The 18,655-nt window shown below is 34.3% G+C and overlaps 2 protein-coding genes across 8 annotated transcripts; one reads left to right on the forward strand and one right to left on the reverse strand.

Moving 5' to 3' along the window:
• Positions 1-1,606: 1,606 nt before the first annotated feature.
• Positions 1,607-5,936, reverse strand: LOC17874903. Of its 6 annotated transcripts, none has more exons than XM_023784935.1 (14): positions 5,668-5,936; positions 5,285-5,446; positions 5,075-5,191; positions 4,914-4,998; positions 4,607-4,721; positions 4,449-4,516; positions 4,218-4,343; positions 3,269-4,146; positions 2,930-3,130; positions 2,778-2,838; positions 2,345-2,458; positions 2,136-2,249; positions 1,957-2,041; positions 1,607-1,874 (listed from the first exon to the last, which is right to left on the reverse strand). In XM_023784935.1, the coding sequence occupies exons 1-13, from the start codon at positions 5,766-5,768 to the stop codon at positions 1,976-1,978; spliced, it is 2,208 nt and encodes a 735-aa protein (XP_023640703.1). In that variant the 5' UTR covers positions 5,769-5,936; the 3' UTR covers positions 1,607-1,874; positions 1,957-1,975. The 6 variants fall into 6 exon arrangements, with proteins under 6 accessions (XP_023640703.1, XP_023640702.1, XP_023640699.1 ...); XM_023784934.1 differs by having other exon boundaries at positions 1,607-1,859; positions 1,932-2,041; XM_023784931.1 differs by having other exon boundaries at positions 1,607-1,859; positions 5,668-5,935.
• A 4,310-nt stretch (positions 5,937-10,246) lies between these two features.
• LOC17875166 (DNA polymerase alpha catalytic subunit) lies at positions 10,247-18,607 on the forward strand. 2 transcript variants are annotated; one of them, XM_023779673.1, is made up of 30 exons: positions 10,247-11,345; positions 11,415-11,585; positions 11,676-11,759; positions 11,859-11,933; positions 12,018-12,082; positions 12,256-12,346; positions 12,440-12,625; positions 12,809-12,972; positions 13,051-13,165; positions 13,425-13,601; positions 13,674-13,787; positions 14,032-14,151; positions 14,242-14,556; positions 14,632-14,721; positions 15,123-15,241; positions 15,324-15,396; positions 15,489-15,545; positions 15,641-15,733; positions 15,987-16,109; positions 16,186-16,283; positions 16,363-16,408; positions 16,501-16,614; positions 16,726-16,809; positions 16,891-17,097; positions 17,186-17,262; positions 17,400-17,610; positions 17,737-17,790; positions 17,895-18,014; positions 18,103-18,177; positions 18,276-18,607. In XM_023779673.1, exons 1-30 carry the CDS (start codon positions 10,368-10,370, stop codon positions 18,417-18,419), a joined length of 4,440 nt encoding a protein of 1,479 aa, XP_023635441.1. In that variant the 5' UTR covers positions 10,247-10,367; the 3' UTR covers positions 18,420-18,607. The 2 variants fall into 2 exon arrangements, with proteins under 2 accessions (XP_023635441.1, XP_006279895.1); XM_006279833.2 differs by having other exon boundaries at positions 18,279-18,607.
• The last annotated feature ends 48 nt before the right edge of the window (positions 18,608-18,655 follow it).

Genomic DNA, 18,655 nt, shown 5'->3' on the forward strand with positions numbered 1-18,655 from the left:
GATTAAGAAAATTACACAATTAATTGATATAATACCAAAATTAAAAAAAATTATACAGTCAATTATTAAAAAAGGATTGTAAATACTCACAACCTCTATATAAAAAAATAAAACGTCTCATAACAAATTACAATTTTATTCAAATACACCCCATTAATTAAACTTCATTACATTGCTGAAGAATTTTATTTTTAATGTAAGAAATTATTTTTTTTATGAGGTTATCTCATTTTTTGAGTACTTGTTTTTTAAATATAAAGGCAATAACAAAATATATTTATCAAATATTTTTATAAGTATATCGTGCTAAATTATATCATATCACGATAAGTTTATAATATAAATTCACATTTGTCGTGCTAACTCATTTATATTTATATTTATTAAATATAAATAAGTTAAATTTAGTACTTCCTCTGTTTCATAATAAGGGATTTTTTAGCCAATTTTTTTTTTTGTTTCAGTATAAGTGATGTTTTCAATTTCCTATGCAAAAATTTAAGGGGAATTTCAAAAATACCCCTTTTCATATACCTCTTTTTAAAAATACCCCCTTTTCAAACTTTATCAAAAAACCCACTAAAAATGTTGAAATTTATCCAAATATGTGTGTAAGCTTATAAATATTACACAAATTACCTTTATATGTGTATAAAACTTTATATACCTTTCATAAATAGCGTAAAAATAAATTATAAAAAGCTTATAAAAATCTTATAAAACCCGTATAAATCCTTTTAAAAACCTTTTAAAAACCTTATAAAACTTATAAAAACGATTTAAAACTATTTAAAACATTTTAAAATATTTGTATCGAATCTCCCAGTAGTAGTTATTATATAGAAGTACCTTATAAACTATATACAACTTTATAATTTTTTATATTTAAAAAGGGGTATTTTTGAAAATGGATAGATAAAGGGGATATTTTTAAAAAGGGTTACACCAAAAGGGGTATTTTTCAAAAATTCTCAAAATTTAATGTATTTAATATTTTTAACCAATTACAGTTTACATCATATTTTCTTATTGATTGAATTCATATTAGTTAATGATGTTTTTATGGAAAATTGGTAAATTATATGTTTTATTATTTAGTATGCAAAACCTTAAACATCACTTATAATGAAACATAGAGTATAATATTTGTTTGTTAAGATTAAATATATCATAAATATATCATATAATATTTATATTAGCATGCTAAGATACTTTGTATATCACATAACATTTATATTAACGTGATAAATTATTAAATATACCATATAATTAGGGGTGTCAAAATGGATAACCCAACTCAACTCAACTCATTATCTAATGAGTTTAGAGTTAAATGGGTAATGTGTTTACTTAACTCATTTGTTTAAATGAATTGAGCCAACCCATAAACTCATATAATATGATATAATATACATATTATATGAATAGAAAATCAATAACGGTCATTGTATTCCTCAATCCCCTCTTCCAACTTTGCCAAACAAATTTAGTGTGCTAAGATTTTTGGTATTGTATAAGAAAATAGAGAAAGAAAGAAGAGATTATATAATTAATAGTTAAGGATAACATAGTAAGAGAGAACTAATTAATGATTACTCTATGTATGCAGAATGATAATACCCTAACATTAACACTGATTACTTAAAAAGAAGACTCCTTTTGTTAATCTGTAGATAAATTGTGCCGTTGTTACAAACTTACAACCAAAACTAAACCAATTCCTTTGTTTCTTTTTACATTTTTTCTTTTGTTCTGTCTGCAGTCTTTTACCTTTAAAACAAGAGAGAGTGAAGAGGAGTGGATTTGATGATGGAATTGAAACCTATGTTTGCTTCTTGCTTGCTACCACTTTAATGCACCTGTAAAAACCATATCTGTTAGCCAATTAGATCATCCTTTATAGTTAGAACTGATTTTGACAAAGATCCAACCTTCTTTACTATAATTCTACGCTACCTCGGACAACTTCGTTTCCTCAGGTTGGTCCAGTAAAGTTAGAGGTTGCAGCTGTATTGTACTGGAATATCCTAAGTTTCCCCTCCTGAACAAAAACCATGAGTCATGAGTTCTCATTTTCATATTCATATGTCTCCTAGCCATTGTTAGTCAATAATGATATGATCTATATGTTTTACCTTTGTCCCATAAACAAGACCTCCTCCAGGAGATGGATGAAAACAAGCAACGTTCACTTCATCCTCTGAACTTGGCAGTACTCTCACAAGCTCCATATCTGAAACTCTGTATATCTGACCAACCCACACAAGACACAACAGTATATGTTATAACTCCAAGTATATATATAAACACTCCATGATACAGATGTAGTAGCATAAGGCTTTACCTCCAATACTGTGAAAAAATGTGATGTTGCTTCACCATCACTAACTATGCTCTTCAATAGAGAACCATGACGCCGCCCATAGGCAAGCAGTATATGCTCCGAGGTGGGTGAGAACTGCACCCAGAATTCTCAAGTATTAAAGCATTTTCAACAACTTACGACCACATTATATTGGTTTGGCTACGTGTGAAATGAAAAAACGAGCACTGTTACAAACATAAATTTCCTCTAGTATATCCATATAACTCATATGACTTCTCTTTAGTACATATAATCTCACAAGTTTTACACTCTAAATGGACATTCCCATATGTTGTGTATGAAGCAAAACAGTTTTATCTCAGCAAAATGTAAGTAAATGATGGATAAATACAATACCATCTGAACAAAAACCATAAAAGTTTCATCTGATTATTCTTGAAAAGCGACTAACCTGGATAGAGGTCAAGCAATGTGCAGCTCTAATTGCCCGTGACACAAGTACTGAACCAAAACTGTATTCATAGAAATCACATGAGGAATGTGCATTTTTCAAGATGGTAGAATTAGCATTTAGCACAATGATATATCGGAAGTTGCAATTACCTTTCTTTCTGGAGAGAATACACACGAAGCTCGTAAATGACTTGGTGTGCTGTCACAGGGTGTCGAGTTGGGGAAGTTGCAAGCCCTGACTCTTGTTGCGCTTGTGTCTGCAGTCCAGGATCTATATCAGTATGATGAAAAACACATGCAACACAGGCTGCTAAATATCTCCCGCATGGCGAAAAATGAGCTCCCATTTCACTGAACACATAAAAGAGGCAGAAATATTAATGTACATCCAATCGCAAAATTTAGAATCATAAGCATTCAAGTCTAAGAGAATAATATCAAGGACCTGACGAAAAAATTCTCTCGTAATTTAAAGAGAAGGAGCTTTACCTGCAAAGGACGGCATGCGGTATTGTAAATAGACATTTTTCCGATTTCAGTTGCGCATATGGGTCTTTGATGTCATGCGGCCACACTCTGAGTTTGACAGTACAAGGTAATTCCGCGGCAGCTGCTGCTGCAGCCGAAGCAGCAATTGAGGTAGCAAGCTCAGACTGGACCCTGTTCACGACAGGTTGAGCATCACTTCCATGTTGATTGTTACGAGAAGACACACCTTCTGGTAATCCAGATACCGAGAATTGGGGTTGTGAAGGTTGTTCCTGGGCTCCGCCTCTTCCAGAAACCGCATGTAAGTTAACATTACTCGGGATTTCTAATAACGCTACTGCAGCCTCTAGACTGGTTGTTGATAAACGAGATGTTGAAGATGGAGCTGAGATACCATGATTACTACCGCCAGTGGGAGGAACCACTGAATTAGCAACACCATGACCTTGAGCCATCAACCATCCTTGTAAAAAAGGTAACTCCCAGGAAACTCGATCCCTGAACTGAAATAATTGCTGAATCTGTCCAAGCTCAGGGAAATCTGATCGATTCGAAACTTGGCTAGGAATTCCATTTCTTCCAACAAGTCGAGCTTCATCTACATTCATACCATCAACTGCAGGAGAATTTCCTGGAACACTATTTGAAACAGAAGGACCTCTATTTCCAGTAGAGTATTGACCAATCCTTTGATCCTCTCCAGAAGTTGTAGGCACGGACATGTGAGGAAGAGGCACAAGAGGTAGTTCTGCTGCCAAACTAGTTTGATTGCTTTCTGTGCTTGTGAACAAGATAGCCGGGGGCGGATACCTTAAGAAACCCATAGATGTTGCTCTAGACATTGAAGAATCTAATGAATCAATTTCATTCACCTGCCACTTAAGGTAAGAAATATAAGCGGATAGAATGGAGCAAAAACAATTAAATGAATTCTTATTAGGTAGCTCACCTCTGCAGTTAAGAGAAATGGTGCCCCATGAGGGTGAAAGTGTACAGCTCTCAGAGAGCGCCTCGTCTTCAATACAACGGTTGGTGATGATTCCACTCCTCTCCTATTGTAGCGCCACATATGCAGCTGTAAAAATATCATGAAAAATCAACTTTCCACGATCTTTCTGTAAGGAGGTGCTACCTAGAACTAGTTAACATTTTACGGGGAGGCTTAATAGGATAAAATCACCTTATGACCAGAAGCAACAGCAAGTAGTTCCCCCTCAGCATGGAAAGCGATAGAAGCAATAGGCCGATCTGGTAAGAGATAAAAAAAAAAGAAGAAATTAAAACGGTAAGATGATAGGCAGAACTACGAAAAAGAAACACAGTATTCGGATTCCTAACTCTTACAAAATGCATGAGACCTAATACATTCAGAAGTTGTGGTGTTCCATAAGCGGACCTCGAGATCTAAACTTCCACTAGCAACTATTTCTGAATGACGAGGGTGGAATCTGACCTGTACAAGCTCATATAACATTAGTTTTAGGTAAAATAGGACTGTTCTACAATAACAGAAACGAATTTAACTTAGTTGTACAGTTCATTTCACTACCTGAGATTGGCTTAGCTATGTTTCACAAAGGTACTACATATCAAACATAGAAAAGAATAAAAAATGAGAAAAAGGGGGATAGTAATAATAACTCACCACCCAAGGAGTCCTTCGATGGCCGGTCAGAACTTTTAAACACTTTCCAGTTTCACAATCAATAATCTTTACAGTATGATCACCACTACACGAAAAACAAAAGTGAGAATTAAAAAGACAAAATACAAAGAATAAAAAGATAAACAACATGATATACTCACTGTGTAGAAGCAAGAGTTCTTCCATCAGTACTAAAAGCCGCTGCAATAGTTGACCTTGGAGGAGGACCAAGAGGACAATACTTTGCAGATAAATGCTGCAATGACTCTGCCTCAACCCTTCAAATCAATTACAAATGAGAAAATCTCAAACAATGTTTTCAAAACCAAGGTCCTTTTGCAATAACAAGACAAGAAACATGAATCTTTTACCATGAAGTAAGACTTTGTCCTGTCTCTCCCATATGTTCGATGTTGTTTCCACATGAAGAAGGATCAGTATACCATCTACTTCTACCCCAACGTTTCCTTGGCACAAACTTTTCCTTTGGTGACATTTCCCTCTGAACCAGCATGTTGAAAACACTCTTCCCCCTATACAACAAATCCAAATTCCCAAGTTTATAGAATCATCACTCAAGATCTAGCTTCTTCAAATAACTAAAGCTAAGTTATAAAAAAACAATCAATCAGTGATCTTCCTAAACAAGCTTCGTAACGCCTTGATCTAATGCAAAAACCCTCTAAATCAGATTCCAATTTCCATAATTGAGAAAAGGCTAAGAAATATTACAAAACACGAAAAAGTTATAAACCTGCGACGGTGTAAATTCGCAACTGATTTGCGTGGAGGGATCAATGAGCGAGGAGAAGAAGATGATTGATCTTGTGACGATGAACATATAGGTTGAGTCATCTTCGAAATCCCTAATTCCAATCACCGGCGATCTCAGTTGAGATCTCCGATCTGAATTCGTCGCCCCCGAGATATGGATTTGGTTCAATTGTTGATGAGGACGACGACGAGGACGACGACGACGACGACGACGAAACCTAAACAATTGTGTTTTGTTTTGTTCAGGGACCGGACCGGTGTGTTAGAGCTGTTGTTGTTCGTTGTTGGTGTTTGATATTGTTAAAAAGGATGTTCATTTTTTGTTTTCTATTTTAAGTAAGTGTGACTAATGTTTATGTAATAATGTATCTGTGGTTGCTAATTATTCTTGATGATTTATTATCTTAAACAACCTGTTTTTTTTTTTTTTTTTTGATAATATTCCTAATTAACTTGACCAAATTAGATTCCCTACCACTAAAACCTTGACCTTTTCAGGAAGTGTGTATATCAAGTTTTGTGTTTTAAATTTTGATTTAAAAAAACAACTAAGTAGTGATTGTGTTATCTCAGTTAATTTGTGTATCTTAGGGTTTGAAGGTTGAACTTGGATTATTTGGTACTTGAACACTGTATCTATTTGTCTTCTAGGTTTTAGAGTAGTAGACATGTGTGAATACTTCTAAACCAACCTCAGTTAATTCACATTTCTTATGATGTATCAGAAGTTGAGGGGCGTTTCCAAAATTCATATCTCTTATGAATTTATGTTTATAATAACGATAGATCCACCTTTTATTATATAAAGCTTGATTTTTCAAAATTAGTAACTCATGTCATAGTGACATGCATCAACCTATCGGTTAAAGATTTAACCATGTTAGACCAACATTATAGGTAGTATGCTAATTAGGATATCTTAGAATTAATTAGTATTAAACTTGAAAAAGTTGAGTTTAAAAGTTTTTAGTTTTGAGATGTGTTTATTGGTAGGATTTTAAGTTGGATATCTTAGAAAAAAATTTATAATTTGTAATTTAACAAAATTTTATAATTATTGCAAATTTAGAATTTGAAAACATACGTAAGAGAGAAATTATAAGATAGAAATTATAACATAAAGTACAATAAATTTAAACGTGAAAATTTATTCCAAATATGTTTGACCAGATCGTTATTCAATTGTTCATACTTAGCTCGATCCCGAAGTCGAGTTCTAGCGGCCATCAGATCGACGGAATTTGAAGGCATATATGTACCATACGAGAAATCCACTCATGTACTTTCGACAGTTTCCGCTTGTTGAAATTCGGTGACATCAAATTGAGTATACATATCTCGTTCATTTTCATCTGGATATCTTAGAAAGAAAATAAAATTATTTAAAAATTAAATTAAATTAAAAATTGTAATTTGAGAAAATTTTATAATTATAGCAAAATTTAAAATTTAAAACATACATAAGATGGTGGTCGTCGGTTGACAAAAAAAAGATGGTGGTCGTCGGTGATATTGTTGTTTCACATCGCGAGAAAAAGAAAGAAAAAAACTAAGTTATTTTTTCCTTTATATATTTATCTCTGTATCCAATCAAAATGTGCCACGTATACGTATCTTTACCCTCCAAAAATATCTTACATAAGATACCTATCTTAAGTATCTTACCTAAAATTATGATTTTTGATTTAAATTTAAATCTTAAATTTACTAAGATACTCCTTAAATCTCCTTGATAATGTTGCTCTTAGAAGTAGTTCGACTATGATTCCGTACAAAATTTCTCAAAATTCATACAAATTGTACACAAAATTGTACACAAAATTGAAAAGACGAAACTGATTTCCTTATATATAAATTCATCATTTGTGTGAAAATGAGAAGTAGTTTCATATCTAAATTTTGATTGAAATTATTTTAGAGATTTTAGAGGAAGTAAGCAACGATGAAAGAGAAAAATCAGTTGGAGATTTTTTTAGAGTTTTAATCAATTTAGAGAAGGTTTAATGGATTTAACTCATGTTCATGGAGTGGATTTTTTATAACTCATTTAAACTGGTTGGGTTGGTAATAAACTTAAATTGTAAAGTACCCAAGAGTCTTTAACTTGTTTTTCTATTTTAAATAGCAAAATAAGTATTTGTGGACGTCCTCTTGGCCCAATGGTTGATCAAGAGTTAACTAATACTTATATACAAGGCGGTTTGGGGTTCGAGTTCTATATAATGTGATTTACCAGGATTTAACATGCGGTACACCGCGGAAAATATTTGTATTTTTAAATTTTCATATTAATAGTGGATATGCTACAACGGTTTTGCTATTCTTTTATATATAGTAGTGATATAGAGTTTGATTGATTTAAACAGAGTAGTTGCGGTTACACGTGGATAAACTTACGAAAGCATGAGGTTTAGTTCTTAACGTTATCAAATGTTTTGAATAATCAATTTAATGGTTGCAAAAATATTTAAAGTTTGAGAATTAATGTGAGTATATATAGAATATGATGATGCATTTTTAATTATGCTTTACATAAATATTTAGACATGTTCGAACATTGGTTTTAACCCGCGGTATATTGCGAAATAATATTTTATCTATAAATACAATAATGTTAAAATCTTATATTATTTAAAGTGTACGATTTAAATTTATGCTTTTAGATTTAATTTGTAGTACATATGTAAATTAGTAACTAAGTGTTGCACACATTTTAAAGTGTCAAAGAAATAAAACTTTCATTTTGTTAACTATATAACGGACCAATGTTGCTTCCAACTCGTTCAACCTATTAATCCGCAAGCTCTAAACTATTTTTCATCAGAATAATGTTTTTGTCACATTAGAATATTGTTATCAAGGTAAATAATGAATATTTCTAATTAAAATGTATATAGTTTTTGTGAAAATGAAGGATTAATATAAGGCTTTGATTCGTAGAATTTTTGTAAACAATTAATATTTTTTTTTTCATAAACATAAAATGTTCTGGAGAATATCTTCTAAAATTTTGGTTTTTCTTATTTTCATAACATTGAAAAATACCATAATTATCAAAATTTAATTGATCATTACAAATGCCTAATTTTAAATTGATATGTAATCTCAGTTTCGAAATTTTGAAGCCAGTTTCGTTTTATTTTTGTAAATTTTAAAATAAAAATATATCAAAATAAAATATCATAAATAAATATTTACAAGATTATTGTAAAAACCTTATAAACCCTTTTAAAAACCTTGTAAAACTTGTAAAAACGATTTAAAACATTTGAAAACATTATAAAATATTTGTATCGAATCTCCCAATAGTAATTATTATATAGAAATACCTTATAAACCATATAAAACTTTATAATTTTGCATATTTAACCAGAGGTATTTTTGAAAATAGATAGATAGATAAAAAAGATATCTTTTTAAAAAGGGTACACCGAAATATTTCTCAAAAATTCTCTTTATTTATTTTATTAATAATTAAAATATGTATTTTGTAACAAAAAAAGTTCATATATTTTTTTCATATTCAGTTGATTAAAAGTCAAGATTTAATTAGAATATATCATAATTAACTTTATTTATTTATCATTAATATTTTATTAATTTTTGGTAAGATGTAAATGAAATACGCGTGGACTTGAAAATTTTAATTGGTCGATCCAAATGTATTTTTCATTAATTTCAAATTATCATTGATTTCTAAATTCTTTTTCTAAAAACAATAATTAAGGGATAATTATGAAATTAGAATTATACGTTTCCAATGATTTTAAATCGTATTTCTTTTTTAATATTATAAAGATTAATGAGGGAATTTTAAAAACATCCTTTTTCCAATACTACTTTTTAAAAATATCCCTCTTTCTAATTTTATCAAAAAATCATTATAAATTTTGAAAATCATTATAAATTTTGGAATTTATCAAAAAATATGTGTAAGCTTATATTTATAGACACAAATTATCTTTATATGTGTATAAATTTACATATATATTTCATAAATACCGTATAAATAACTTTTAAAAACCTTTTAAAAATCATTCAAAAACTTTATAAAAACTTTGTAAACCTTTTAAAAACCTTATAAAAACCTTACAAATGCCGTTTAGAACCTTTTAAAACCTTATAAATATTTGGATTTAGTCTTTCAATAGTAATGATGATCTTGATGTAGCTTATGAACCATATAAAAGTTTATAATTTTTCATATTTGAAAAGATATATTTTTGAAAATGGATAAAAAAGAGAGATATTTTTGAAAATGAATAGAAAATGAAGGTACTTTTAAAAAGGTAGACTAAAAGGGCATTTCTCAACCATAAGAGTTCAATTTTAATAAATGTGTGGTTGATTTAAAAAAAAAAGCATTTCTCAAAAATTCTCAAAAGATTAATTATGCAAATTAATGCAAGTAGTGGAGTCGTTAAGTAATGTCAATGGTAAATGTAATAGGATCGTAAAAACGTTTATGTAATATATTTTCATTATATGCCATATTTAATAAATTCGAAAAATGATAAAAAAAATATTTGCTCAGAGGAGCTCTCGAGAATTTGGCGGCCACTTTGTGAAAATCAAACAACTTCATCTTCTTCAATTTGGAGCCCTTCTTCTTCAGTCAAACGAATCTCTCTTCTTCTTCCTTAGCGGTCATATCCTAATCGCCGCTGAAAATCGCCTGAGATGTCTACCGATAACTCGAGGGAAGTTAGCCGGAAACGCAGCCTCGGCGCGGACGCGTCCAATCGGAAGGAAGCCCTAGAGCGGCTAAAAGCTATTCGGCAAGGAGGACTCCGTAACGGTGGTGGTTACGATATTAGGCTGGAAGAGCCTATTTACGATACATTCGGTGATGAAGAGTACCAAACCCTTGTTTCCCGACGGCGTGAGGAAGCTCGCGGTTTTGTAGTCAACGATGAGGAAGGTGGCGATTTGGGATATGTCGACGAAGGTGAAGAGGAGGATTGGTCGAAGCCCAGTGGATTAGAGTCGAGTGATGATGAATCGGACGATGGTGGTGAGAGGAGGAGGAAGAGTGAGAAGATTAAGAAGAAGAAGGTGAATGTGTCGCTTAAGGCTGCGGCTACTATTACAGGTGAAGGGAGACTTTCTTCAATGTTTACGAGTTCGAGTTTTAAGAAGGGTAAAGAGATTGATAAGGTTAAATCTGAGGGTATTCTTGATGAGGTATTAGCTGAGTTTACTCCTGATGATATTGATAGAGAAAGGCATAAGCGAAGGAAACTACCAGCTACATTGAATAAGAATCTGGTTCATGTTACCTCGAGAATGGATTCGGAATCCACAGTAGTATCGATTGTTTCCATGGGGAAAGAGTTGATTGAAGAGGAAGTAGTGACAGAGTTTGTTGAAGTCATCCCTCAGAATGATTCTAGACAAAGTGATGTCAGTGGCAATGAGGTATTTACATTGAATGCAGCTATTGATATGAAAGAAAAGGATCCGGCTTTAAGTGCCACTGCTGCTTGGAAGGAAGCTATGGGAAAAGGTGGAACTGAGAATGAGGTTCCATTTGGTTCTGATTGTGAATGTCAAACGGAATTTGATTTGGATGCTGATGGATCACTTCGTTTTTACATTATTGACGCTTATGAGGAGGCTTTTGGTGCTAGTATGGGTACAATACATCTGTTTGGGAAGGTGAGTCTCTTCTGCTTTTAAGTTGTTGTACTTTGGTCTTCTGTGAGATTAATTCGGATACTTTCTCAGGTTAAAATAGGAGATACGTACAAGAGTTGCTGTGTGGTAGTTAAGAATATCCAGAGATGTGTTTACGCTATTCCAAATGATTCTATATTTCCTTCCCATGAACTAATGACGCTTGAGCAAGAGGTGAAAGAGTCTCGACTTTCTCCTGAATCCTTCCGAGGGAAGTTACATGTGAGTTTGACTACTTGTGTTACATATTGCTTAGAGTACGCAATTTTTTTTTCCTCTATTATTTATTGTTTTTTGGCCGTGTCTTCTCAGGAAATGGCATCAAAACTGAAGAAGGAAATTTCCCAGCAATTGTTACAACTCAATGTTTCAAATTATAGCATGGCAATTGTCAAGGTTTGGTACCTTTGGGACCTTTACTTTAACTTTTCATGTATTCTAGCATGAAAACTTTTCTTTTGACTTTCTGTTCTGTTCTCCTTTGATGAATACCAGAGAAACTATGCATTTGACAGGCCTGATGTGCCTGCTGGGGAACAATATGTTTTGAAGATTAATTATCCGTTTAAGGTACATTTCAGCTTCAAAAGTTGTCTGTTTTTTTTTGTACTTTCCTTACTCAACACAATAACACTTTTTTCTTTGTTGTCATAGGATCCTCCACTTCCAGAAGACCTTAAAGGGGAATCTTTTTGCGCTGTGCTCGGCTCTCACACCAGGTTTTGGCGTCTTATTGCTGAGTTTATTTACCTTTGCCTGTCTTTTTATAGTCTATTAGTTGAGTTTGCATTTACTGGTCCCTTCTTTAGCTTCTTAGTTAACTATGTGTGCCCGCTATGTCAATTTAGCACAGCGCAATTTTTCTCTCCGTATTAAGTTAATTTATATGCAGTGCGTTGGAGCTTTTTGTCCTTAAAAGGAAGATCATGGGACCTTCTTGGCTTAAAATTTCAATATTTTCTGCCACTTCACCATCTCAACGAGTAAGGCCTTGAAAAAGTACCATGATCATCCTTACTAGTGAATTTTAGTTCTGTTTTTTTTTTTCCAATAATGAGAACTTGACACTTGTGCAGGTGAGCTGGTGCAAGTTTGAGATTACTGTTGAATCTCCCAAGGTTATCACCGTTTCAGTTCCGGAGGAAAAAACGGTTCATCCTCCTGCTGTCGTTACAGCCATTAACTTAAAGACTATAGTCAATGAAAAGCAGAACATCAGCGAAATTGTCTCTGCGTCTGTTCTCTGCTTTCATAACGCCAAGGTTTGTTCTACAACATTTGCTTCTTAGCTATTGTTTCTCTCTGTGAATAATATGGAATGTGTAGATGAGTTTTCGTCACCTTGATGGTTATGCTACTACATTCTTAAGTATGATCATGACATTACTAGTCACAAGTAGTTATTTTTGTGTTGTTTGTGTTAAGCTAGTTCCTTGGTCTTTCAGATTGATGTTCCAATGCCAGGTCCAGAAAGAAAGCGATCTGGTGTTCTGAGTCATTTCACTGTAGTCAGGAATCCTGAAGGAACCGGCTACCCAATTGGTTGGAAAAAAGAAGTGGTTGACAGAAATTCAAAGAACGGCTGCAGTGTTTTAAGTTTTGAAAACAGGTATTTCACAGCTCTTTTGCTGTATATGGCAATTCATGCTGCTTTCATCCAACATATGTTTTCCTTTTCTTACTGCAGTGAAAGAGCATTGCTGAACCGATTGTTTCTGGAGTTGAACAAATTGGACAGTGATATTCTTGTGGGACATAATATATCAGGTTTTGATCTGGATGTCCTTCTCCAAAGAGCTCAGGTAAAGCAAATACTCTTTCTTACCTTTAAAACCGGACATGTCTTTCATCCCCCCCGCCTCTATGATGTGTTTTTCATTAACTCTGTAAGGAACTATTGTGTGCTCCAGTAAACGTGATACTATATTAGTTTTGTAATGACTTGTCTTCTATGCAGAAGAAACATTAATAAAACAGCAAGTTCTTGTTTTATGCGCTGTTTAACAGAGACATGAACATAACTTCTGTTTTCTCTAAAAAAACTAAATGATTACCATGCAGGCTTGCAAAGTTTTGAGTAGCATGTGGTCCAAAATTGGCCGTCTTAAACGCTCTTTCATGCCTAAGCTTAAAGGGAACACTAATTTTGGATCCGGAGCTACACCAGGGCTTATGTCTTGCATTGCTGGAAGACTCTTATGTGATACAGATCTATGTTCTCGTGACTTGTTGAAGCAGGTATGATGCTCAACTCTTATAAGCAGTCAGCTGAAGCTGCGTCCCTCACTTATAACCTTCTGATTATTGCAGGTCAGTTATTCATTAACAGACCTTGCAAAGACACAGCTGAACCGGGACAGAAAAGAGATATCGCCTAATGATATTCCCAAAATGTTTCAGTCATCTAAAACACTTGTGGAACTTGTAAGTTCTTAGTTTGTCCACTCATGTCTGTTTTATGGTTCGAGCTGGTACTACCTCACTAGGGACGATAGGTTATGATTCCTTGCAAGCAAAATAATTTATTTCATACTGGAGAAGGGTAATGATCCAGTCATATGTAGAAGTAAAGGAGTTGCAGAGAAACATTAGTTGACTTAAGGTTGATAAGTGATGACTCCATCTTAGTTGTTTGATTGCTATAACTTATTGGTTTTCTTCGGTTCAGATTGAATGTGGTGAGACAGATGCATGGTTATCCATGGAGCTCATGTTTCATCTTAGCGTTCTTCCTCTCACTCTCCAGCTTACCAACATAAGTGGCAATCTCTGGGGTAAAACTCTTCAGGTTGAATGACTCCTGTTCTAGCTCTCCTCTCTCTCTCAAGCGTTATCTGGTGTCTTACATATTTTTTGTTGTTCATTACCACTTTACCAGGGAGCCAGGGCGCAAAGAAATGAATACTACTTACTACATACATTCCACTCGAAAAAGTATATTCTCCCAGACAAACTTTCGCAACATATCAAGGAAAGAAAGTCATCAAATAGAAGAATCAATCATGGTCCAGAAGACCACAGTTTAGATGAATTGGATGTTGACTTGGCTTCGGAAAATGATCCGTCTAAGGACAACAAAACAAAGAAGGGTCCAGCCTACGCTGGTGGATTGGTCTTGGAGCCAAAGAAAGGCCTATATGACAAATATGTGTTGCTTCTCGATTTCAGTAGTCTTTACCCGTCTATTATACAGGTTAGCAGACTGTTTTCTATTACTCAAGCCTTGTGGATGGCTGTTTCCACTTGATTGATGTCATCGTAATTTCAGGAATATAATATCTGTTTCACGACTATACCACGATCAGAAGACGGAGTTCCTCGTTTACCTTCTAGTCAGACACCTGGAATTCTTCCAAAGGTATGTTTACATTAGTTTCTTTCTATTGTGACTTCTCTCGGTTCTGTACTCGATCTTTTATAGGTCTTCAAACACCAAATCTATAAGCCAGGCACTCAGGCCAACTAAACCAGAAATTAATAGGAAAATAATAGTAACCCAACAAGTTAAAATAGTATATTTTCCCTCATTTTCTCTCAAGGTATATGCGCAAAATCTTCAGAATAATGTGACTCAACTTTTCAGTATTGTATTGGTGATTGCTGTGTGCTGTAGTTCAATATAACTGATCTTGACATCATGTTCTAAACTATAGCTCTATGTCTTTTTTGGTGCCACGACTTTGATTTTCTCTCCTTGTTCTGTTATGCCAAGTCTAATAAAGATTAGATCATGAATACCACAACATGTCTTCGTTTTAGTTGATGGAACATTTGGTCAGTATAAGGAAATCCGTCAAACTAAAGATGAAGAAGGAAACAGGTCTCAAGTGCCGAGAGCTTGACATTCGGCAGGATGCATTAAAGCTCACAGCCAATAGGTTTGTATTTATGGCTTTAGCTTTTACTGGCGATTATACCCATTCACCACATTTTGATATTAATGTTTCATTCTAAACGCAGTTTGTACGGATATCTTGGGTTTTCTAATTCAAGATTCTACGCTAAGCCTCTAGCAGAGCTCATAACACTACAGGTAGGTTTTGCTTTCTATGTGTTTCTAGTGATAAATTTTTCTTTGCTTTTCTCCATTTCTCGTGTGATCCGGTTAATTCCCAAACATTGCAGGGAAGGGAGATCCTGCAAAGAACCGTTGATCTTGTCCAGAATCATCTAAACCTAGAGGTATCTCTTATACGTTGAGTCGCACAAAACAATGTAATGTATCAACATTTTTGCTTTATCAAGTGTAAAATTGAACTTCTTGCTTTGTTATACAGGTGATTTATGGTGACACAGATTCAATCATGATTCACAGTGGACTAGATGATATTGAAGAGGTCAAAGCCATTGGTGCAAAAGTCATCCAAGAGGTAGGTTGGATAATAGATTTATCTCCAGTTTTTTACCCTTAATTCAAACCTTTCGATGATTAAACCAATATGCAATAAATGTTTGCAACTTTGATGTTCGGTTTCTTGATACATGAAACATCACGCAATGGAGAACTCAAATTGGTATAACTATTATTGGGAAGAGTGCTTTTGGAGCAAATTGTAGACAAATTACAATGTAAAATAGCAGACATTTGATTTGGGTCTCACCTTCTCTTTTTTCAATTTCTAGGTCAATAAGAAGTATAGATGTCTGAAGATTGAATGTGATGGCATATATAAGAGAATGCTTCTTCTTAGGAAAAAGAAGTATGCCGCCATCAAGTTGCAGTTCAAGGACGGGAAGATTTGCGAGGTAATATATAATTTACACATTCTCGCTACCTTTTCTTTTAAACAATGTTTGGGTACTAGATGCATTCTCAATGCAGGACATTGAAAGGAAAGGTGTGGACATGGTTCGTCGAGATTGGAGCTTGCTCTCCAAGGAAATTGGAGATTTATGCTTGGCTAAAATCTTGTATGGAGGGTATGTTCTAGAACATTCACTAAAAGCATTATGTTTACTCTCTCTTACAAAGCACAACAAATTCTTGTCTTCTTTGCAGGTCGTGTGAGGATGTTGTTGAAGCAATTCATACCGAACTTGTGAAGGTAATCTTTGTTAACTCCCCCATTTATTAACCTTTGATAATTAGCTTGCTCTTCTTTATCATCCAATACATGATACTTTGTCCATGCAACAGATAAAAGAGGAAATGAGAAATGGGCAAGTTGCACTTGAGAAGTATGTCATCACCAAGGCATTGACTAAGTCACCCGAAGCTTATCCAGATTCCAAAAGCCAACCACACGTTCAGGTGACTGTGAGAGCCTATTATTCGCATTATTGCTCACTAGAGTTATTCTTAAAAAATTGTAGTTGTCACATTTTCCCGAGCTCTGACTGTGCGGTTGAATCGTCTTCTCAGGTCGCCCTCAGAATGAGGCAACGTGGTTATAAAGAAGGTTTCAGTGCTAAGAATACCGTACCGTATATTATCTGCTATGAACAGGTTTCCAACACAGAAGACCAGCTTAATACTATCCAATACCAAATTGTCTTTCTGCTAAATTTCTTACCTTCCTCATTGCAGGGTAATACTAGTTTAGCAAGCTCAGCAGGGATTGCTGAACGTGCTAGGCATCCTGATGAGGTGAAATCAGACGACAGCAGATGGTTGGTTGACATAGATTATTACTTGGCACAGCAGATTCATCCAGTGGTATCTCGTTTATGCGCAGAGATTCAGGGCACAAGTCCTGAGAGATTAGCCGAGTGTTTAGGACTTGACCCATCAAAGGTAAAGCGTTCATTTAAAGCCAAATTCCAGTTCAATATTTAATTATTGGAAATAATGTCATCTTTTTATTTTTTGTCTTTTTCTATAGTATCGAAGCAGATCAAACGTTACTACGGGCAGTGATCCTTCTACATCTCTCTTGTTTGCTACAAGCGAGCAAGAAAGGTAATACTATCTTTTGATTCTTATCCCATTTGTAGTTTGCTTTCAGGCTTCCTTCCTAAAATATTTTTTCACCAGGATTTTCGTTATTCTTAGAATTCAATATCTACAACAACATAATTTACATTTTAAACGCGCAGATATAAAAGCTGTGAGCCATTAGCATTAGCATGCCCTAGCTGCTCAGCTGCTTTCACCTGTCCATCGATTACTAGCTCAGTTTGTGCGCCGATCAGTTACAAAACTGAAACAGAGGAATCTGATTCTATATTCTGGCTTAAACTGCATTGCCCGAAATGCGAAGCAGAAGGTAGCACAAGAAGAATATCCCCTGCAATGATAGCTAACCAGGTAGGCAAAGCTTTCTTGAAAAGAATCCTAATTTCTACGTTTCTTAAACTATAATTCTTTTGTATCCTTCTGATTTGGCCTGTAGAACAAATGCTTTGGTAATTAACATATTATCATGCATTTCAGGTGAAAAGGCAGATTGATGGGTTTGTGTCAATGTACTACAAAGGCATAATGATGGTGCACATAAACCTTCTCACTTGCCTCATTTATATCCACTGCCCTGAACTCCTGTTGTTATTAAGTTATGCTTACGAAATTCTTGTACATTTTGCCTTCAACAGTGTGACGATGAGTCTTGCAAATACACAACACGCAGCCCCAACTTTCGTCTGCTCGGTGACCGTGAACGGGGAACAGTTTGCCCAAACTATCCTAATTGTAATGGAACCCTCTTAAGAAAGGTATAAGCCCTCATCCTCCTTGTAAAAACTCCTATCTTTCTGTTGCTTTATTGGACAACTTTTGACTCCCAGCTTTGTCTTATTACAGTACACTGAAGCAGACTTGTACAGGCAGCTATCATACTTTTGCCACATCTTAGACACACAATGCTCTCTAGAAAAGGTTTCTACTTTCAACCTCACTACTTCTAATGTAAATGTTATCACAATCAATTTCTGTTCTCTAGATCCCTAATAACCTCGCTGGCATTTTTAAAAAAGCAGATGGATGTTGGTGTCAGAATTCAAGTAGAGAAAGCAATGACGAAGATAAGACCTGCGGTTGAGTCAGCAGCATCCATGGCTCGAAGTATACGAGACCGGTGTGCGTACGGATGGCTGCAACTGACAGACATAGCCATTTGATAGTTGTAAATTTGTAATAACCAATTCATGTAGTTAAAATTATATCATCTTTTGACATCATTAGAATTTATAAATCATGCTACTCATTTTGTCTAGTGTTGGACTTGCTCCTTTGTTGCTCCCCATCCATCCATATACTACTGTATTTTACAAGTGATACTGATCAAGAAAAAGAAGTTAAGACTCAACATTTCTTGAATTGATTTAACTTTCATCATCGGTATTTGCTAAGACAA

Source organism: Capsella rubella, unplaced genomic scaffold, assembly GCF_000375325.1.
Source record: "Capsella rubella cultivar Monte Gargano unplaced genomic scaffold, Caprub1_0 scaffold_8, whole genome shotgun sequence".
Lineage (NCBI taxonomy): Eukaryota > Viridiplantae > Streptophyta > Magnoliopsida > Brassicales > Brassicaceae > Capsella > Capsella rubella.